This window comes from Corvus brachyrhynchos, unplaced genomic scaffold (assembly GCF_000691975.1).
Source record: "Corvus brachyrhynchos isolate BGI_N302 unplaced genomic scaffold, ASM69197v1 scaffold136, whole genome shotgun sequence".
NCBI classification, from domain to species: Eukaryota; Metazoa; Chordata; class Aves; order Passeriformes; family Corvidae; genus Corvus; species Corvus brachyrhynchos.
Window position 1 is genome coordinate 4970739 of NW_008239080.1, and position 22994 is coordinate 4993732.

A 22994-nucleotide genomic window follows, 5' to 3' on the forward strand; every position below is an offset into this window, starting at 1 on the left:
ACATATTTGTTGTCATCGTTTTAGTTCGTTTCAGTGCCTACTGCATTTGCAGACAGACAGGGAGTATAAATGCTTGAGTGTTGCAAATCAAAACATTTCCTCATTTGTAACACTTGAATGCAGTGATTTCCTGGAGGAACATGAAAGAGTACTGGAAGATGCAGGTTCCCAAGAGGACTAGAAGTTGTTCTTCTGTTCATTGCAGGACCTAGGCATTGAGCTCCAGACCTGGAATTTATGGCTTTTGTACATGTAAATGTGTGTGAGATACCAAAGTTCACACAGTTACTGAATGAATGAGGCAGTTAAACTGGAGATGAACAGCAGCTCAAGGCAGAGGAGAGTGTGGAAATGGGACTAATGTGCTTGAAAATTCAGCACACAGACTTGAGTCACACATATTGGTCAGGTGCCACTGTGAAAGTGAGTTTCAAACCCTGAATCATCTTCCTAGATACCAAGTCTATTATTTGGGTATGGCTAACTGTGTCACTTCAACCCTTCCAGGAGAGCTCCCTTGACGAGCTGGAGCTCGGGACATATTGTCTTGACAAGGTGAATCAAAAATATTCCCTGCCTTCATATTGGTGGCTCTCTTTAATATGTATTTTGCGAACACATTCATCCTTCTTGAAGGTTGTAGATGTGCTAAAGCAAGGTAATTGTGATGGAATAAATATTAAGTTTAAACAAGATGGTTATTAAATATACCTGAGGCATTTCTTAATTTTGTGTTAGAGGAGAATTCAATATTACTTCTATAATATTCTTCTAAGTGTGAATCAGATCTTAGCCTGGGGTGCGAGAATAAGAAAAAAGGTGCAAGTGAAAAAATTAGCAGATCATTTAATATTTTATCAGGTAGGGGCATCCAAACTGCAGTTTTGTTCATCCAGGAGTTGTATCTCAGTAGCAAGACTGTTGGTTATTACAGCCTGCATTATTCAAAGCCACTCAGGCCCTCCAGCTCATGCTTGCCATCTCATTTGTCACATACTGTATGTCTTGATCTTTCAAGGTGTTGTCCTGAAAGTACTTTTTTCTGTGTTACATTAACGAAGTCTGAAGCACAGTTATGTTGCAGGGGAAGGTGAAAAAAACAGAGTTTCATAAAATATTTTGGAGTGCTTTCACAGGCTTGTTTAATTTCCGCAGAGCTATGTGAGTTCGCATACGTCAATCACTTTAAAGTAATGCTTTGCTTTGATTATGAACGTGACTTGAGAATAAAATTGTTTGCATAGTACTCAGTATATGTAAATTGATACTTAAATGCTGCTGTAAGTATAATTACTTTAATAGCAAAAGGCAAAATCAAGTTGACTAACAGAGTTTTTAATTAGATTAACATAAGCCATTTGTGATTTAATACAATGGTGTCTACAAAATTAGATACTATAAGGAGGTATGTTAAATCAGTTCATTAACACACTGGGTCCAAATTAACTGTTATAATTTCCTTGACTGATAAGAAATTTGTGTTTTATGCTACATTTGAGTAGTCTACTAACATATATGGGAAAGATGCATTATTTTTATGGTTGGGTATTCAACCCTAACTTACCCTGTTTCTTGTTGACTTAGAGCTTATCTTGGCAAATATAACATCTGGCAAAGAGAAATCTTTCACATAATATGAAATCATATTCAGCTCAGTAAGAGTAAGATGATATGCATGAAAGTCCCACTGTATTAAAACTTATTTAGATCTTCCTTTTACATTACAAACTCTTCAAGTTAGAAAAAAGTTGTTAGGTTGCTGCCAGTTAGCAAAGAGCAGATGGTGTTTATTGCTGTGACCGGTAAATTGTGTATCTGTGGGAGTAATAAGCCCAATTAGCCAAATGTTGATTGTGCTTTTAAGTGTTGTAATCTTGGTACCTATCTCCATACCTGTGAGTATACTCAGTATAAACTTCTTCGTGCACTTCGGCAAAAGCTCAGTGGTGCACTTCTGCAGCCCGAGTTGTTGGCCTTTGTATAAATACCATTTTAGGTAATGTCTTGCAAATGAGCCAGTCTTAGACACACAATTTCAAGAATTTCTTTTTACTTACTTTGTATTTTATTTTCCTGGAAATAGTAAAAGTTGACTACTTCAAGCTTGGATAGAATAAATGTTAAAAGCCAGGTAGCTTTGTGTCCTAAAGAACCCTCTTGCCTTAATCAATAAAATACAACTTCAGTACAAAGGAAAGTCTGCATACTCTGCAGTTTTTAAAAATACTGCTCTTCTCACACAGTTTCCCAGTAAGGAGTGGCGAGCCATCAGAGAACTTCCCGACCTTTTAGAGACATGGATTGGGATCAGTCACGACCTCTGACTGGTGACCAGTTTGGTAGACCAGGTTGCCGAGAGCCCCATCCAGCCTTGCCTTGAACACTAGGATCCTCTCTCTCTTTTCTGAGTTGCAAAAGCAGGCTCTGGTCTGGTCTTTCTGTCAGCAGATGCTGATGCTGCACCTGCTTTGAGTAATAATATCCTTTTTGGTAACTGAGCCTGATGATTTTAATAGCAGTAGTTTCAGCAGTCACTTCCTCATAATCCAAATAAGCAATAGTAGCTACATACATTCAGCAATGCCTGTTTTGGGTTTTTTTGGCATACTTGACAGCTCTTCAGGGTCAAGATCATGTCTTCCCGCATGGCTGTGCAGTGCCTGGTACAATTAATCTCTTTGGATACCTCTCTAATTAAATAATAAACCCTTTGCAATTAGCAACTTGTTAATTGAGGACTTAATATAGATCCACAACTTTAATTTGTTCCTTGGCTTTTCCTCAATTACCTCACAGTAGATTTAAAAATAGAAACACATGAAATAAAATGCTTGGGTGTTTTACAGATGAGCAGATTTTAATAAATAACACCACTAATGTATGTATTGGAGAAAGAGCCATGCAAATTTTCCTGACTTAAGAAAGTTTAACTAAATGAGGGTATATCAGACACCAATTTTTTTTCTTTTTATCAGAAAATTTATTTTCATTTTAAGGCTCATTTAAATTACTTCATTTGAATGCCACAACTTGTTACCAAAATTGTGACTGAAAACTACTAAAAGTGTAAAGTGAGGGGATATTTTCCTATCTCAGTGTAGACTTACATCTAGAAGATTTTTGTCTGGAGTTGCTGACCATCTGTTTCATGGAATTATGCCAAAAATATATTTTCACTGTAGATATAGCTGCTTGCAATGAGCTAGTAAATAGCCATACAAGTATTGCAGCATCTTCTTCAAGCGCACCATAAATACAAGTTCCCAGCACTTCTCAAGATAAAAAAAGATGTAATAAAACCCCATTTATTTCTTAGGTAAATTTTCTAGTCACAGTAGCTTTAATCAACTTTTTTAATCAGATTTAATTTATTTTTGAAGTGATTCCACTGATTTAAACCTGAAATTAATTTGGCCTAGAGTTTTCAAGAAGCTGTGTTTTCCCTTTGAGCATTTAATTTTTCTGTGCGCAGCCTGGCATTGGGTTATTGTTCAAAGCCTAACAAAGAGATGAGACCCAATGTGCTCTGTAGGAAAGGGCAGCTTTCTCCTTCTCTCCTTTGGTTCTGGGGTCGCTGCAGAGACATTTCTGTGATACTACACTGTAAGAAAGCAGTAGCACACATTCGTTGGAGTAGATCTCCAGGGCCTCTCTGGAGTACATTCATTTTCTGCTTCTGCTGTTTGCTGTTTCCTGACATGCCCTGCTAAAGTAGAGCCCTGCGAAGTTCAGTCCTACCAAACAGGTGTCTTCGGAAGCTCTTCTCCAAGAGACAGCAAGTATCACATCACATTGCTGTTGTAAAAAATAACATTGCATGTTTATCTGGAACACTAAATTAATTTTGCTAAAGCCAAAACTACCGGATATTGCATGGGGTAAGCAGCCACATATAGAGGGAGACAAACCTGAACTCTGCAGAATCTGCTGAGCAATAGATGAGAATAGAAGAGAATAGTTCCAGTAGGAAGGGACCCACAATGCTCAGTCCAAATGCCTCACCAGTTCAGGGCTGACCAAAAGTTAAAGCATGTTATTACAGGCATTGTCATGCTTACAAAATGTTGAGAAAAATAAAATTTGCCTTCATAATAGTCCAGTACTTCCTTAACATGAAGTCCCTTGTGCATGTAGAAAGATGAGATATTTTAAAATTAATGCTATTCTGAATTAAATGAACTATCAGAAATCCTAGAATAGGACCTTAATTATAGGCAGGTCTCAAGCAGTAAGGTTTTATTCAGGAATGACTGTCTTTGTCTTCTCCCCTTTTCTTTAGAACAGGACTGAATTTAGAAAGATTCTTCCCCACCCCCACCCCCCTCCTGCTCTCCATGAATAAGGACAGGATTTTGTGAGGATAAGTAGCTCTGAAAATGGAGTGACACTTTGTCTCTCCACAAAGGAACCGATAGCAATGCTGAACAAAACACGCTGAGAAATAACAAACCTGTTTCATGTTGTCAAGCCAGGGCCATTTCTGTTTTGCTGCTTCTAGAAGAAATTAATTTCTTCTCCCAGTTCAGGACTTTGTTCTGCTTTATCTTACAGCTGGAACCATTTGTCTTATCCTATTGGTTATTTATCTAGGTTTGTTACTGCTGTGAACACTGATCTGTGTACGAAACAGAAACAGTCACTGACACAAACATTTTTTCTGAATGATAAGCATATTCCTTGGGTCTGGTTATAAAACCCTATTAAATTAGATTTTATAAAGTAAGAAATGTTGCCGTTCTAGTAGAAATGTATTCAGGCTGCATCAAACAGGGAAACAAATACTCCTCCAAATGTAAACATGCATTTTCTACCAGTCATTGTAGTTAGCTTGAGGCTTGAATGATAATGCTGTAAACTATACCTAAGATTTTTTATACCTGTGGTATGCCGTCCTGAGGTAGTTTGAACAAAAACTTTGATGAAAACTGAGGAGCCAGAGTTTTGGCTTTGAGCACCTAACTGTCTGATTGCTTTGGTGAGGTGAAGTGTGAAAGTAATCAGGATGCAGATAAATCTGCTGAAACTGTGTGTATATATTGGGTGGGGAAGATGCTGGAGATACTGGGTGTAGATAAAGGAAAGATCTATCGACCTGTATTCTCTGTCAGGTTTTATTTTGCAGAGGAGAAGGTTTATTGCACAGCTGTTGATACATGAAGCATCATGTGCATTTGATTGTAAGTAAAGCATCCCCTGCTTTCACCTGATCATTTTCCCCTGAAGACATGCATCATCTCCCCCAGACAGATGAGAAGAAAATCTGAGAAGATAATAAACAAAATCTCTGCCGTAAACCACGAAGGGTTTCTGCAAGCAAACAGAAAGCCTAGTTCATGTTCATAAACATGATTGAAAAGTTAAGCCACCTATAAAAACATCTAGTAACACAATATTTTTCAAGTGGAAGTCTGTTTGCTCCCCAGCAGTGAAAGCTTTCTGTTAATACTCTCCTGTGTGTCAGCATTTCTCAGCTATCCTCTCCTAATATGACCAGATATTATTCCAGAGACTTAGAGCTGCTGTTATTTGGAGAAAATTTGTACACATGGCAGAATTGGATTGGATCTGAGATTGCAGAATAAGATCTGCAGTTACAGCTGCTGTACCAGGAATGTGTGTTTGTGGGCAAGGCTCACCATTATGTGCAGTCCAACTGCCTGAGTTTCCACATTTTCCTTCACTGTCTCTATGCTCAGGTTGCATGTGCATGCGTGTGGCTGTAATTGGAGCCTAAAGTTTCCAGTATTAAGATCGGTTCTGCCTAGCATATCTTAGTTTAAAAAACAAAGAGAAATTGTGTTTCAGATTTCTTAAAATTTGTGCTGTTCACTGCAACGTCCTCCTTCTTATGTGCTGCTTTTACTTTTGTGTGAACATAATATAAAGCATATAATTTTTCCTGAGTAATTGAGTTAAAGTCACTCTACCAGTACTTTCAGACCTTGGGGAGTTTTGGGATTACAGATGGTGCTGAGGATATCCAGTGGCCCCAGACTGATGCTGGAAAGACTGAGCACAACAGTAGGATGCCTGGTGCAGTGCCGTGGCTTTTCTGCAACTTTAGACAAAACCAAACTAAGAGCACGTCAGTTTTTTAGTTGTAAATAACTGCTTCCTTCCTGATATGTGTTTTGTAGATAGTGGATGAAATGTCTGTCTGCTGCATAATCAATAGAATTAAAATCCCCAGCCACTTATTTCTTGGGAAGTGATTAAAATCCACTTAGTACGTAACATGGCCTGTGCTGGCCATGCTGCTCCTTTGCAGCAATATGTCAAGGTAATGATTAGACAGTTTATGAAGTGCTTAAATATAAATGGCCAACATAAATCTTCACAGAGTGTATTTTAATAGTTTTATTCCATTCAGAGAACAAATGTAATCAAGCTTTGGTTGGCCTTCTCATAGTTTCCTCTGAAGTTACATAACTTTATCGTTCTTTCACCTTTTGAGGGGTAGCTTTTCTTAATATTAAGAAACACTGAAAGGATGCAGCAGGACATGGTTCTTGTCTGATTGGTGATGTGTAAGTGTTACAAAAGATTTGGTGCTGTATCTTGTGACACCCTCCCTTCTGTCCGTAAGGGGGTCCCTGCAGAGGAACAAAAGCTCTGCTGTTTGCTCAGCCATCTCTAGTAAACCTTTATATACAGGGGATGGGTGATTATTGAAATCTTATATCTATCAATGCATTAAGTCTAGTATTAAAGTTCAGTTCCTGCCATTTCTTCCTCATTGTTTGGTTTATTTTCATACAAAATTGAATAATCAGTTTGAAGCCAACAACTTCTTCTAAGCGAAGTTTGCCCTGGAAGAAACAGGGCAACAGTTTGAAGACATAGGATTGTTGATACCTTGATTGGATCATTGATTCTAAATCCTACCCTATTTTGAAGAGTTGATAACTTTTATTAATTCAACAAGTAGAGTTGGAAAAAAAGTACAAGCACACAAGCTTGAAAAATCTGCTTTTGGAGCTTCAAATCATGCTGAATTTTCCTGCAAATGTTACCACTTATTACTTCCCTCACAGACACATTATTTTGCAGAAATCAATTATTTTGGTTTAAGTGGCAGTAGATTTTGCCTTACATATTTATTTTTCCTGTGATTATATACTACTTTCTTAGATAGTTTAACCAGTATTTGAAGGAAGTACAAATGATTTTTAATTAAGACACTGGACTAAAAGCCAGCTTGGGGTTTGGAGCACCTGGCATAATTCAGAGTTTGGGTGTTACTAACATGGCTGATGCATTTGTGTTGTTACATTCTTGCTGGTTAAAGTGAAAACAAGAATATTTCCACATTTTTTCCATTTTCAAAACAGAAGGTAGTGCAAAACAAAATATATTATAACATCTTTATAGACATTTGTGTGTATTTTTGACAGCAAAATTTTCTTGATTTATATTTCTTATTGTCATATTCTTTCTCTCCAAAATAAAACCAAGGAAGTGCTGATACAATTACACCCTTTTTTCTTTGGCTATGTTTATTCTTCATTGAAAGCCAGACCAGAATACTGTCTGTTCAGACTTGAACATAATTCAGAAGCATCTTAAGCAAGTGCTGATGATTTCCAGTCAGCTTCTGAAGACCACATACCACAGCGTTTTAAAGGATGCTGGAAAAAATAAAAAAAAATAAATTGAAGAGACTATTGATTACAGAATAAACACATTACATAATAGACTCCCCCCTTTTTGCTACTTTTTGTCGACATGATATTAGCACCTCATTTATTGATTGTTCTGTCTTTTGATTTTCTGTAGGCATCTCTCCTCTTCATACAGAAAAAACTATTTGATGAGTAACATGAAGTGTGCAGTGATTAGGAATATTAGCAGCGTGGCAGACAAAGCCCAGCGTTCTACAAAATCCTTTTAGAAAATGCCCTTGAATATCTACCAGATCTATTGATTGTGATTTGTTCTGGTGCTGGCAAAACAGGTATTTGAAGCCGATACACAGAACAGAGCTTGTTTTCAAGTCGATGTGTGAAGCATCAATTCCTAAAAATCTATCTAAAGCTCTAAGTTTGCAGGATATATTACTTGCCAGTAGAGGTGGCTTACTTGGGAAAGAACCTAGGCATTCTCTGGGTTTCCCCAGTACCATCTCATGAACAGGTATCTTGTTTAGCAGTTTGCTAATCCTAGTGGCCACTGGCCTGTTCGTCCTAGAGAGACGCCTCCTGGGGTTCCAATAAACCATGAATGCTTTTACTGTCTTTCACACTAGATGGGTGAATATCTTGGTTGTGCAGTCTTGTATCTCTGTCAGTTAGGCTCAGAGCTAAGTAGGAGTATTTCTTTTAAAGGGAAGTAAAATTTTCTTGTTTAATCATCATGTTTATTTATTAAGTTTTTGGAAAAGTACCTGTGGGTCTTAAAAAGTTCTTTTATTTTCATTCTAGTTCAATTTTGTTGGGAAATTGCTTGGACCAAGAGGAAACTCTTTAAAGCGATTACAAGAAGAAACAGGTGCAAAAATGTCCATCCTGGGAAAAGGATCCATGAGGGATAAAGCTAAGGTACTGTATCTGGATTCTGGTTGCAATTAGTGTTGAAATAGATGTTGTTTTAGGTGTTACACTTAGATTGCCTGTCTGTTCATTAATGACCCAATTAAAAGGCCTATAATAGACTCTTAGTCCATGGCTAATTTGTTTTTTTCCAGTTATATCAATTGCTTAAATATAATTTTTTTCTTGCTATGCCAGCCTTGCTTGGACCTCCACAGCTGCAATATTACCACTGTTATTTAAATAATTCACCTAAAAGAGAAACCAGTTTTAAGTTCATTTGTTCTGAGAGAAGTCTCTTTCTCCTGAGAAAGTACAGCTTGTATATATTATTGCTGTAATACTGGTATACATAAATGGGTTTTCTCTTTTGTTTTCTGTTTCTTTAGAGATTTTTTTTTTTTTTTTAATATTTTGAGTATTTATTCAGGAAATAGTTCTAGGAAAAGATAACAAAGTGAACATTTTGCTTAAATGTGTGTAAAAATGCACTATAGATAAAATAAAAAACAAACTGTTTGAAATCACAGCCCAGTCAATGCCCCATAGTATTTATTTGCAGGTAAGTGTTACTCCTCCTCAGCCAGTTCCCCCCACACCCCAGTTTATATACTGAGCATGATGTTCTGTGGAATGGAATATCCCTTTGGCCAGTTCAGGTCAGCTGTCCTGGCTGTGCTCCCTCCTGGCTTCCTGAGCAGCTCCTCACTGGCAGAGCATGAGACACTCAAAAGTCCTTGGCTTGGGATAAACACTACTTAGCAACAACCCAAACATTAGTGTGTTACCAGTATTAATTATTCTCGTACTAAATCGCAAACACAACAGGGTACCATCTACTAGGAAGAAAATTAATGCTATCCCAACTAAAACCAGGACATTAAGGAAGCTTCATCTATATTTGACCCAAATATACTGAGTGCATTGTGGTATCTTCTTTTAGAGTCTGTAGAACAGTAGTATTATGGTCAACACAGAAATAATGCTAATTTCACTGTATTTTAAGTGTATATGACCTTCAGTAGTGTTGTGCATTATTCTTCTTTCCTTTCTGTCACCTCTGTCATTAATCTCAGTAGCTAAAATTATGAAAGCAATAATATGCCAAAATAAAGGAAAGACCAATCAGGATTTTTTGGTTGGCATTATTTGGTCTTGGTGATGTATATCAGCAATCACATAGACATTATGAGGTCTGCAATTGCAATATTGAAAAAAAAGAAACCCACAAACCAGGCAAATTAGGCACACAGATTGTATTTAATTTTTCAGCGTTTTCTTTATGACATTTGAGTCAGACATTTAGTGACACTTCAGTTATGATTATAAGATAATAATTTTTGAATACACTATTGATTTTATTTCCAAGTATTGACGGGTAAAATATTTTAATTACTTATGTCTAACTTATGAAATAATAAAAAAATATTTCCCTGGATGAGAGAGTGTATGTTCTGCTAAGTAGCAGTAATTCACATCAGTGCTACATCTGATGCCCACTCACTCCATTCTCAACCACCCACTCAGATTATTATTGCCAAGAGCATCAATTGCCCAGACAGGGGAGTGTAAAGATGTTTAAACACATTAATAGACAGACTAAGTCTTCTGATTTTGAGATTGGTCACTCTTCTGATCCTGTCATTTGATTTTCGTCTGATCATAGTGAACAGTGCCAGCACGACAGTTTCTACATTCACTCATGAGTATGTCAGCAAAATTTGGGGTATTTTCTTTTCCTCTTCATAGGGTATTTAGTCCTTAAGAATAATCTGAAATTGAGTATGAACCTCATGGAAACTCATTCTGTAAGACTGGTGTAAAAAATGAAGTTCTGAGGTAAACTGGCATTAAATATAGCAGTCATGAAAGCAATGTCTGTAGAGAAAGGCTCATAAGCGATTTATCTTAATCCAATTTAGACATTACTGACTCAAAAGAAAGCAAAATCCCTGTGCAATTACAGTGAGAGGTAGGAATTATCTGATCCATGTGCATCACTGTTTTCAGTTCCAAGTGAAAGAGAGTGAGAATGATCTTGGGATGGGTAATAGTTACAATTAGCATTTCAGAGAGGCTGGTCTAGGTTGAAATACTGGTAAAATGTAACGAAAATATGTTTGACTCTGTGCATAAATAATGGTGTGGATTGCTACATTGCTAAGGAAAATACAACTTGCTCTGGTTAAAGCGGTTTTGTTGTCATAAAACAAGCGCACTAGTATAATTTATACAGTACTTTCTTATTGATTTAAATACAAATTACCAAAGTCTGGAGACTTTTTGTGGGGTTTTGTACCTTAAAAGAAATCAGCTTATGTATATTGGCTGATAAATCTTTGTTTTGCAGGAGTGTTCAAGAAAAATCTATGTAATTTCTGTCTAGAAACTAGAATTTCCTGAAAGCTGTCGATACTATGCCGTGAGCTACTACTCTGGCTCCTAGTCCTTGGGAAGCTTTTGTGCATCACCTTCTCAGCACGTACTTTTCATTCTTTTGTTTGCTGTCTAAACTTAGAGATGCCTATAGAATCCATTCATGAGAAGTCATGTGGATGAGACTTTCATGAAAAATGCTTTTTCCATTGCTTCTCTTAGGTGTCTTATGTCCCTGCATTCTCTGCCCCCTCATACATTTCACCAGTTCCTCGCACCTGTGCAAATCAGCTTGTTTCCAGAAGGTTGTTCCTCTCTTTTCTTCAGAAAACTCCCATGTTACCCAGAGTGCAACACCTAGAAAAAAACAAGTTGTCTTCTCTGCTTCTCAGCCACATCCTTTTAACTAAATTTGTATTTTTGGATATTACAGTAAACTGTGTGCTTTCAGTCATTTATCCTCCCTCTGGCACAGAAAGAGTATGTTTGTTCAGTGAGATTCTCTCTAGATATGGAGTCATAAACCTCTTAATCTCTTGTCATATTCCTGCATGTTTTAATATTTATGCCTCTTGCCTCTCTGCTCTCTATGGGACTATTGCCTTTCCCAAGAACATTTGTAGCACCACATTCCTGGCAGAAAGGAACATTTTTTGTTTAATAGCTTTTGCAGGTTCCATTAGTTAGCTATCTGTCTGACTTGCTGGCTAAAGTGCAATCAAGCTCAAAAATATGAGGCCCTTGGGCCAAAAGAGTTAACTGGCTCCATAGGGTTAATTCTTCCCTTCTTGATATTCAAATGGTCCTGTCTTCATACCTGCTCCAGGAGATGCCTTATTAGTTCCATATATATCAGAAAGCTTATCTGTGTTAACAGGCATCTCCTGGTAACTTTGGGTTTAGAACCTGGCTAGAAAGAGCAACTGCCTCTTTTCCTTCAATTTATGCAGTTTCAAATGATCTGCAGCAGAGTAGTGCCTGGCTCTTACAGTTTGTGCTGTAAAATTTTGGAAATCCATTTGTTTCCATTTCTCTCAAGTTTATTTGTTTCTTTGCAGCATGGATTTTTCCTTACAAAGGTGGTTTGTTATATTTATGTCAGAGATTTACAATGACGTCCCTCTCTGAATTTTAGAATTCATTTAAGTACATAGTCCATCTTGCTGCAGAGAAAAGAGTCTTTTACGCAATTCCTTTTGGGTTAAGGATGGGTCTGCTTTTTTTGACTGGATGGGTAACACTCTGACTTTGCTTAGGGGAGTTAGGCTTAAGGTAAGCTTTTTGTAAGCTTTGTTATCTGTATGTATATGTGGAGAAGGAAAGATGTGTGTGTGATATATTGCTCCAATTCATGGTTGAGCATTAAGTCTCTCTGTGTTAGCCAGTTCCTTCTGTTTTCTCCTACACAGTGACTAGGGATGTCTGTCTCTTAACCATTTTAAATTCCCATGCTATTTAATGTTCAGCTCTTCTATCCCCAAAAGATGCACAGTCACTTCAAAAGTGTTAAGATCGATTTGTAACCCATTTCCTAAATGTTTCTACAGATTGGTAGGACTTCCATTTTAAAAGGAGTTGACATCACTTACATTTTAAGAGGAGTATAGCTGAAGTAAAATTACTTTGTGATTATCACCAAATTAGTCAACAGTGTTCCTTTCACTTTGATATAAAACCTGCTGCCTTCTCAAGTCATACTTAAATAAGCCTCCAGATCATTCCATATCCTAAATGGGGGTGATATACCACCTTTTTTTTTCCCTGCTGAGTTTTGTGCAGCATGTAAAGACAAAGCATCAGTACCAAACCATTCTTTGGTTTGGAAAAAGGTACCTAGATTGGAAAAAGATACCAGTATCAGAACCCACCAAATTACTGCTTCCTGCCCATACATGAGGCAGTGCAGCTCCTTGTCTGGAACAGTGACTTTCACCTTGCTTGAGTCTCTCAAGTTCTAGAAAAATCTTTTCTCTGGAGATGTGACTTGTGGTTTGTGCTGCCTGTAAGCTCTGACCTGCACTTCAGAATCTAGGTCTGAAGATTGGGCACTGGGGCAGTCTGTTGACTTCTCCAGTCAGGTTCCAGTTCTCTGCATTTTCTGCCTGGGCATGGCAGGAGTACGTGAACAGGACATTTTTTGTCTTGTTAGAGAAGTCGTTTATGTGTGTCAGTAAGCAACCTGATGCTGCCCTCAGGGCAGCTGGAAATTTTTTAGTTGCACTAGAAAAAATGGTACTTTTGAGTTTGTGTCAGCAGACTTTAGAGCATTCTAATATTATAGCTAGAGCCCAATTTACTGCAGCTAATTTTCGTGTGATCAGATACTCACATGTACACAGTGTCAGTTTCTGAAAAGGGACACAGGTTGTTGCACAAGGTAAATGTTGTTCCCCAGTCACTGGAGTTTGTTTTAGTGGTGCAGGATCTGGACTATCATCAGAGTCAAGAATTAGCCATCAGGAATTGCTGGGTCACAGGAGCATCATATTTATCTCCTTACCACTTCTTATCCAGTGTCTCCCTGAGGCAAAGGTAACAGAAAAGACCTTGGTGAAGGTTGCTCTGGTGGTGTTTTGCTCAGTAAAGATTCCCCAGGAGAGAAGAATCCTAAATTGAGCAAATGAAAAAACTTCATGGCCTTTTTGTCCCTCAGAGACAAATTTTGGACTATAAACTTTGGGCTGTAAATATTGGAAACAGTCTGCCTCATTGATTCTGTAACTTATTTGTCTGTGATTTCTTCAAAAAAGCTATAAATATTGAACAGTTTGTGCAAGTGTGTGCTTATTAAAAGAAACCGAACTGAAGTCTCTGATCTTTTTGATATTCTAGTTTTAGTGAATTTGTTTGGTATTAAATAAAAAAGACTTAAGTTTCTTCATACACATAGAATATTGGAACCACAAGGTTTTATTTTAAATTTGAAAATTTAAATTGGTAGAAAAATTGAGATTACCATATCTTCCTACCCTAGACCTGTATTAAGTACTGATGAAAAATTAAAGTTCATAGATTGGTTACATGCCAAGACAGGTTAAAACAACCAGGAAAGTGGGACACTCATTTAAGTACTTTAAATGTTTGTAATTTAAATAAAACTTGAAAATTGTTGGAGTATTTTTCTTTGATGCTTAAGGAGGTCCATAAGATCTCCTCTAACACTCTCGGAGTCCCAAGTGCATTTCTTGTACTGCTGAAGCCAGTGGCAGTTTTGCCAATGACCAGTGCAAGGAATAAATCACTCTTCGTATCTACCTGAGTGAGTAAATGAAACTCAAGTGCAATCTCCAAATAGTTCTCTATTAATTTTTAAACTAGAGCTCCAATCTGAAGAGTGAGGTGTTAGAGTGGTTGTAAGGATTCAACAAGCTATGTCAATTCAAGTATCTCCTACTAGCACAGTTCACGGAGTGATGTGATGCTTCCATGTAATTAGTGATGACATTTTCAAAACAGAATAGCCAAGAGGGCAATTTAGCTCTCTGTTAAAAATTTCAGACTCTGAAGCTGATAGTTAAGAAAATTGCATTGTCATCACAGAAGAATCACATCAGACCTCAAGCAGATGCTCTTTTATTACTGATGTAACACAGTGGTGATATTAAAAGTCTTCATTGCCTCCCTTGAATGTAATGTTAAAACAGACTTATATATTTCATTGTTCTGACGGGACATTTGTAAGACTTACACTGCTGTGTGTAAAAAGATGGGACACATTCTTTGCTTTCTACAAAATTAGGCTGCTTCCAAAGGGCAAAAGATTGAGGTAGTGCTTCAGCTTTATTCTTTCTGAGTTGAAGGTGATGGAAGACCATGAAACTTTAAAGAAGGCAAGGCAAAGAAGTGTCAAGAGAGAACTGTGGGAAGGGTAAAGATTAAAGATAGCCCTTAGCAAAGAAAAATATGTATTATTTGAAGTAGTGAAAATTAACATGCTTTCAGTTTTGCCAACTTGTAAATGTTTAGTAATTTTTTTACCTGAAAGCAGTTTAAATTTTTTGTCTGTGGAATATTGTAAGATTTTCTGAATATGTACACATGTATTACGCATTAGAAACATGCTGCCAAGTGACTCAGCTGCAGTCTCCCCTGTGTCTGCAATGGTGCCCATTTGACACCCAGAAGTCTGAGTTTCACATGCAGACCTGTGCCAAACTCCTCTTGGTTTCAGCTCACTCATATTCCATTGGAGAGAACCACTTGGTGCGCGTTGACAGTGTCTTGTTTCTGCCACTGTCCGCGGGGGCACTCCTGTGCCTCGTGTCTCCCAAGAGGTTTGATTGTGTTTGGTTGTGCACCCAGCTGGGAGATCCCCTTCTCCTGCACGTGGCATTTGCAATCCTGAACAGTATTGTCAGGGTGAGTCCTGGCATTAACTGCCTGTCAGGCAGTGAGTTTTCTTAAAAAAAAATAAACATGGGAGGAAATAAAGCAGCGCATTCATGTATAGAGATGGGAAGATAAAACAAGAGAGACAAGGAAATTAAAGTAAATTAACTCAATTGCTTACAACAATTTGGGGGACTGACTATCTTTTCCAAGTGATGTTTTTTCCCATCTGTACTTTTTCAGAACAGTGACTTACATTCCAAAGTATTTTATTTATCTCCGTGCAGCTTCATAAAAACCAGGTTTGATCTTGCTGAGTTTTGTTTTACGATTATTGTTCTTCCTGTTTTACATATAGATAACGCAGAAGGAACTGCTTTGAATTATTTGTAACAATTACATTAAATCCCAGTTTTCCATGCATAATGTTATCTGTACTCTTGAGGATCATGATAAATACTTTTAATAAACTTTAATGGGCTACTCTTACAAGGAATTTTGCATTGCCACAATAGAGGCAGCATTACAGTAAATTAAATTACAGTGCACACAATTAAATATAATAATGAAAAAAAAAAAAAAAATCAGACTTGGAGCAACAACTCTTTGGAGTCCCCTGAAATTCAATTCCACAAGAAACATAATAGAGGAAGATGGTGAGTAGAATTTAGATTGCTAAGTTAGATATTATTTAGTCTGTAATATCTCCATCAGGGATTAATGTTCTCTTGTTCAGAGACATTGGTTAGTCTCTGGATCATTTTTCAGATTGATTACTGTTGTAGTGTAGCATTCCTTTTTCATTTATCTACCCAACATCAATATAACTTTAGAGATATAACTTCATCGCAGTACAGTTGTTATGCAATCCATAATAATAATTTGTGGCTTCTCAATAATAGCTTTAAGGAAATCTGTACAGATTTAATTTGAGTTTATAGCCATTTATTACAACAAAAACCACCCCATCTTCCTTTCATCTTCTCTGAAAGAAAAAAATTCTCTGACAGAGAAGTATTCTCTGACAAGCTTCTTTCCAAGAGTGCTTGAGTGTGAGATACATTTGTATTTTATCAAACATAGCTAAAGTAAGGCATATGTGCATCTCTGACAGTTATAATTTTGAATATGCAGTGAAATCAGAAGGTATGAAATTAGCATTGCAAGTGATACTATTTACTTTTTCCTCATTTTTCTGGTTTCTGTTATTTTGATTGGAGATGAACATGAATTCAATCCAATATGGAGTCCATATCCATTTGGAGTGTGCAAGACTGTAAAGTTTTCCTTTAGTTTCCACCACTGTGCAGCTCTGACTTTATTTCTCAGATTCTTACTTTCCCCACAGTAAAGGATAACAGCTCTTGTCCATCTAATTTAGAGGTGTCTACAGAGAATTAATCTGTTGATAATTACCAGTCTTTTTACAAACGCAGCATGTTACTGCACTAAATTCAGAGTTTTCTTAGTTTAGATGAATGAGCTGTTATCCCTACATCTGTGGATGTGCTCAAGGCTTTCAGGCTCTTTTGCCTATTTTTTTACTGATACAATATTGTATCTATATATGAACTCAGATATTCCATTGGTTTGAATCAGATCAAGTCCATTTATAATCCAAAATAGAATGAACTTTTATTTTTGCAGAATTCGTGGAGGAGACAGGAGGAGTGGAAGTTAGTGGTTAAAATCAACACAAAGCCTTACCCTAATCCCTGCCTCCTGTCATCTTCTGCCTTTCACAGTCTCTGAGACATTTCTTTGAAAACAAGTCTTTAGAAGTAACCCCACCACTTACTGGACCCTGCTCTCATAAACTGTGTTTAGAAGACATAGGAACACAGCTGGGATTTTTTAAATTTATAAATGTGCAAATGCTTTGCTGGATTTTGGCCTTACAGGCAAGTTTTCCTTCTTCATGTGCTTACAAACCCTGCTGTGAAAGTCAATGGCTGCACTGTGTGTTTGTTCTTCAGTGCTCCAACAGATGAATGATTTAGGGGGTGTCTATAGACTGTAAAGAATTCACTTCAGAGTCATTTTTATGAAGTGAGGTGAAAAAATAAATAAAAACTTCTCTGTTTTTCTGTCCAGCTGCAGGTCCTGCTTCATCTCCTCATATTGAAAAAGTCTGTTACCAAATGCTTTTTTTTTGGCATGAGAGAGAAAGAAAAGGGATGTTTCCTTTGTATTACGTTGTTAGTCTTTCTCTGGGGGTCTGTTTATAGAATAAGGAGATCTAGGGAACGTCCAGCAAGTCGTACTTCCTTAATTAAAAATGTAATTAGCCATCCATATAACTCTCAACTCCAGTGTAGCACTGGTTATATTGAGTCTCTAGCTGTTAAGAGACTTGATCCACAGTTACATATGTAAGTCCAAAAGTAATATTGCACATTCGTTTAAATTGATGTAGCAAATGTGTACTCTTAAATAGTTTGTCAATAAATTATTAATTCTGTTTTACTATTTCAAGGCCAGACCCTGGGTGTCACCTGTTGCAAGCAGAATTAATATTTTAGTTTGTTCTTTTGAAGATTTAGCCGCAACTGCTAAAACATGCTTTACAGAAATTAATCTCTTGCAATCATCACCGCGTTAGATATGGGAAGCTTTTTCTTCAACTAGTTTTAAGTAGAAGGCTCAGTCATGGTGCTGACAAGTGTGTGGTAAAAAAATGATGTGATATTAAACCTTGAATTATTTTTTTTCCCCCTTCATGATCCAGACCCTGGATAATTTGGGATGAGGACCTAATTGCAGCCTTACAGTAGCTGATGGCTGCAAACAAAGTACAACAAAGTACATTTACAACAAAGACAGAGACTCTTTACTTACAAGTGCTTGTAGTGACAGGACGAGGGGTGATGGCTTTGAACTGAAAGAGGGCAGGTTTACATTAGATATTAGGAAGAAATTCTTTCCTCTGGGGGTGGTGAGACATGAACAGGTTGCCCAGGGAACTTGTGGATGCCCCGTCTCCGGAAGAGTTCAGGGTTGGATGAGGCTCTGAGCTACCTGGTCTAGTGGAAGATGTCTCTGCCCATGGCAGGGGGGTTGGAACTAGATCTTTAAGGTCCCTTCCAACCTAAACCATTCTGTGAGTCCATGCCTCTGTGATATGAGTCCCCGTGTTTTACAATTCTTGTATTTGAAATGGCTGTCTTTGGTTTTGTCTGTTCTCTGCCACCTTCTTTCCTGTCTTTCTTATTACATTAGCAGAGTGACATACTGAATCTGCAGATTTGCAGATTTCCCTTTCATGATACAGACAGTTATCACTGCTTCTTATTCTAAAGTTTTTAGGGGAAACATTACTATTTTATATTCTGCATAAAATTATTAAAAATGTAGTGGATGAACTTATAAAATGTGGAGGTTTTTAAATGAGGTTCACATACAGTAACTCCTATGGGTTTTTTTTTCTTTAGGGTTTACCATTTATTACTCTTCTGCTTAGTGTATAGAATATATAATATGCATTATGATCTATAGGTACAAACCATCTACAATAATTTTAATGCAAGTTCATGATTAAATGAAAATGGTTACATTCATTTAATTGAAATATATCAGTACTATGGATTGCTAGAATAGTTTATTAAAAAGGTTCCGAAAGTACTTCAAGTATAGCAAAAAAAATGTTATTCAACATTAGGACTGTATGGAATTTTGGCTTAATACATCTACAGAAATACATTTCAAATGTATACTGGCAATGTATTAATGAAGGGAGTAGTCTATAATTAAAAATAGATGCAAGGATTTTACAAGTGTAGAGCAAGAATGCAGAAAAGAACCCTGATATATAAACTTAACTTACTTTTTTCACATGGGCTTCAGTGAGAAAGAACTTATGGTAGACCATAGACCATGTTATTTGTTGTATGGCCTTTTGTTTCCAAACTGGGCTTCTCCATGTCACAGCTATAAATTTTGCTTATACTATATAGCAATAAGGGCAAATTTTCACGTTTTGTTTTATGCTATTTGTACAATGTAGTACAGCAGTGAAATCTAGGAGTTGTCATATTACAATGAATTATTAATTCATCTAGTGTCATTTCCTGGCTTTAGGAATGGTATTCAGTGGTTTATAAAATTGAGAGGAGAAAGAGGAGCAAATAATATTCTTGGATAATTGAAAAAGCTAGTATGATTGAGGACAGAATTTGTTTCGCTCACATGTAAGTTATCACTGTATATTATGAAATACAGTATCAAATAACTTTTCATAATACATTGGCTAGCACAGAAGCATATGTAACATGTCTCCATTCAGCATGCCTAATTAAATTTTGCTAAGATATATGTGGAAAGATTTCTTGTTGAATTGTATGAAGAAATATCATTAGAAAGAAAAAAACAAAAAAAGGACAACTCTTTTATGTCTTAGAATACATTTTATGTATGGGGTGAAAGTTTAGGAGGAGTATTGTAGGCAAATATTAGAAGAGAATCCAGATCCCAGAAAGGAAATCTAAGAATCTTTTTAGATAAGAACTGCAACAAAGCTGTAACAGGTGGTACCAATCTAATGGGTTTTTCTATCTTGAGTTTGATTTATTTCTTTCGTTTTCTGTAAATTAGAGAAAAGAGTTTTTAGACTTAAAGAAAGCATTATTACATTAAGACTCAAATATTATGGAGCATGAAAAACTGGGATTTCTTCCATTCACCATGACATATTTATGATAGTTTGTTCCTTTGTTTCTGTGAGTGATTTGTGATGTATGCTCTCATTTTAATTTAAAAAATAGAACAGTCATCCTTTATATGTTGAATTGGCCACAGTTGAGTGTCATTAAGAAGATGCGTGTGCTTCTGGACTAGTATGAGTGTATCTGAGTGATTGGAAATGTTAGCAATTATTCTGTCAGCTTTTGGCATCTCAGGGGATAAAACCAAAAATGCTGAGACTACACATAAAGTGGTAATTCTATATTGTTTATTCTTTTATACTTGTTTTAGATGCCTTTGGTGACTGGATTGCTGTAGTCATTAGCTGGAACTTTGAGCTGCTTGTAGTTATTTACATGTGTTTGGGGTTTGTTGGTCTTTCCTGTTGGGGGTTTTTTTAAGGTAGAATTTTATTTCTGTCTTGTTTATTACTTTATTCTCAGTTCAGAAGTGTTGTTTAATCTGGACAATGTCTAACCCTTTAGATAGTTGTTCTTTTTGTACCTGCACAGTCCTTGGTGTGGACCTGACATGGATATGCTAAGTTCTGCAAACAATGTGCATGTCTCTGAAGTTTCAGTAAGCTCAGACATAAAAGCAGGAGAAATTTCACCTTTTTCATGCACTGCTATTCACGTCACTGCAGGTGATCTCACTGCTGCATTCTGCCCTCCTTCACGAGAGGCTGTTTGGCTCTGCTGCCTAGCCCAGCAGTGATCAGTGTTGTCACTGAGCTAGCTCAGGTCCGTGCCTGAGATCATGTGGTGCGACTACTACTTCAATGTGTGCAACGCCCCGTTTTCATAAGAACGACCTCAAGCTACTTCTTTAGCCAGCAATGGTAATATATCACTGTGGAGTATAGTAAAATAGTGGGATGAAAACTCAGACATGAGCCAGCAATGTGCACTTGCAGTCCAGAAAACCAGCCACATCCTGGGCTGCATCAAGAGCAGCATGGCCAGCAGGGCAAGGGAGGAGATTCTGCCTGTGACTCCACTCTCATTAGACCCCACCTCGGGTACTGTGCCCAGCTCTGGGCTTCCCAGCATGTGAAACACATGGACAGGTTAGAGTGGCTCCAGACCAGGTCAGACAGCTGGATCACCTCTCCTATGGAGACATGCTGAGAGAGCAGGGGTTGCTCAGCCTGGAGAAGAGAAGGCTCTGAGGAGCCTTCTATGTATAAAGGGGGCTTACAAATCAGACACAGAAATCCTTTTTACCTGAGCCTTTAGTGACTGTACAAGGAACAATGTATTTGAACTGAAAAAGGGTGGGTTTAGAGTGGACATTAGGAAGACATGTTTTATGATGAGGGTGATGAGGACCTGCAACAGGTTGCCCAGAGAAGTTGTGGGTGTCCCATCCCTGGAGGTGTTCAAGGCCAAGCTGAATGGGACTTTGAGCAACCTGGTCTAATGGAAGTGTCCCTACCCAAAAAGAGCAGTTGGAGCTAGAAGATCTTGACGGTCCCTTCCAGCCCAAGCCATTCTATTATTCTATGATAAAAATGCAGATTTAATTTGCGAAGGCATAAAGATACCTGGATCTGCAATATCCAGCCTGAATGTTTATGTCTATCTTCATGGATAGTGTGATCATAAAGCTTGCCTTTGAATTTGAGCCCATATTTAAATAAAGACCTGGTATGGTCAGGTAGCTTCTTCAGTGACTTTGGAAGGGGTTCAGTAGAAGAAAATCTCTAATGTCATTTATTTCCCTTCTGCTTTTACTGCTCAAATAGATACCAGTCTAGGAAATCTCTACTGTCTCATTTTATGTCTGAAAAAAAATCAGTAATATAGTTTTCAGTTTTGCACGATTCTTACCTAGTTAGATTATTATTATTATTTCCAAATCTTCCCACTCTTTGTCCTGTACCATAGTTTTTAATGTATTCATATGCATATCAATATCTCATTAATAGGCTTGAGTGGGATTAATTTTTGACAGGCTGTGGTGTCATCACTGCAGAGAACTTTTTTTATTGAGCCTGAGAAAGACAAGGGTTTTGTACAAAAAAAAGTAAGTTTTTTCTTACCTTAATCAGGCATTAAGCTCAATGTTACCAAAGATGGGTAAGAGTAGTAGTTCGTAAGTAAGAATAACAGTTCCTAAGTACTAGATTACTGTTTATAGTTTTCTAAATTTTCATTAAAAAATAAAAAATAGGCTACTTGGCTCTCATTGATTATGATCATGTGTAAAAGAACATAATAAATTGCAAATTGCAGTTATTATGTAATTATATATCATTATCTTATTATCTCTTTTTTAACTTTTGACTGTCTTCTACAATGAAAATTGTTATTATATCTCCATTTTTAATTGCTTCACTTTATTTTTCTGTTGCTCCAAAATCCTATGAATATGAATACAATTTTGGAAGTGGTTGGGGCGTTCTTTTTAGACATTTCATTAACATGTTTCTGGCAGATGATTGGTTTGGGTGATCAGCCCTTAAATACTAAATACTGCATTTCAAGTTCGTTTTGACATGGATAGGAAAGACTTGTCAAGTAGCTTTTGTAAAAGTGACATCATGAAGTACTTTTGCAACATAATATAAAAAGAACGTTGAAATATAAAGTGATATTTTCTTGGAGAATATGTAGGTTGCAATGTGGTATAAAATATTCTGCAGGACAGCATATAATTTTCTTTTCAATTTTTATGTGAACTCTGGAACTAAAAATGGTTCTGAAAACAGAAGGTAATCATATTTTTAATAACATCATTTGTCCATTATAAACTTTTGAAAAAAAAGAAGTATCCTGACCAACATACTTAACCTCAGTAAAAAGGAATAATTGAATTAATATGGGTATAGTGTTGTCTCTCTCATGGTACATCAGAAAACATAGACTTCTAAAAAAAATTAATGAAGCTAGTAAGTGTATGTGGATTTCACCCAAAAAGAATACTGTCTACTAGAGATTGAATAATGTGTAATTTGGGAAAAAATAAACAACCCTCTACCTGCCAAGGCCATTCAAGCCTTGGAAATGGTTTTATTATCAGGGTCCTTTTCTGCTTTCGCTTCTGCAGTCCATCTTCTGCCCTGCCACTGACCAAACA

At 36.9% G+C, this 22994-nt stretch overlaps 1 protein-coding gene across 17 annotated transcripts in view; it reads left to right on the forward strand.

Annotated features, from left to right (window-relative positions):
* Positions 1-22994, forward strand: part of KHDRBS2 (KH RNA binding domain containing, signal transduction associated 2) — a 299809-nt gene that overhangs the window by 55291 nt on the left and 221524 nt on the right. For all 17 annotated transcript variants that reach the window (XR_001863635.1, XR_001863645.1, XR_001863632.1 and 14 more), the window contains exon 3: positions 8421-8537. Coding sequence is in view for 1 of the 17 variants with exons in the window: in XM_008637626.2 (XP_008635848.1) it covers positions 8421-8537 (117 nt within the window). In the remaining 16 variants the exon portion in view is untranslated. The remainder of the gene's footprint in view (positions 1-8420; positions 8538-22994) is intronic.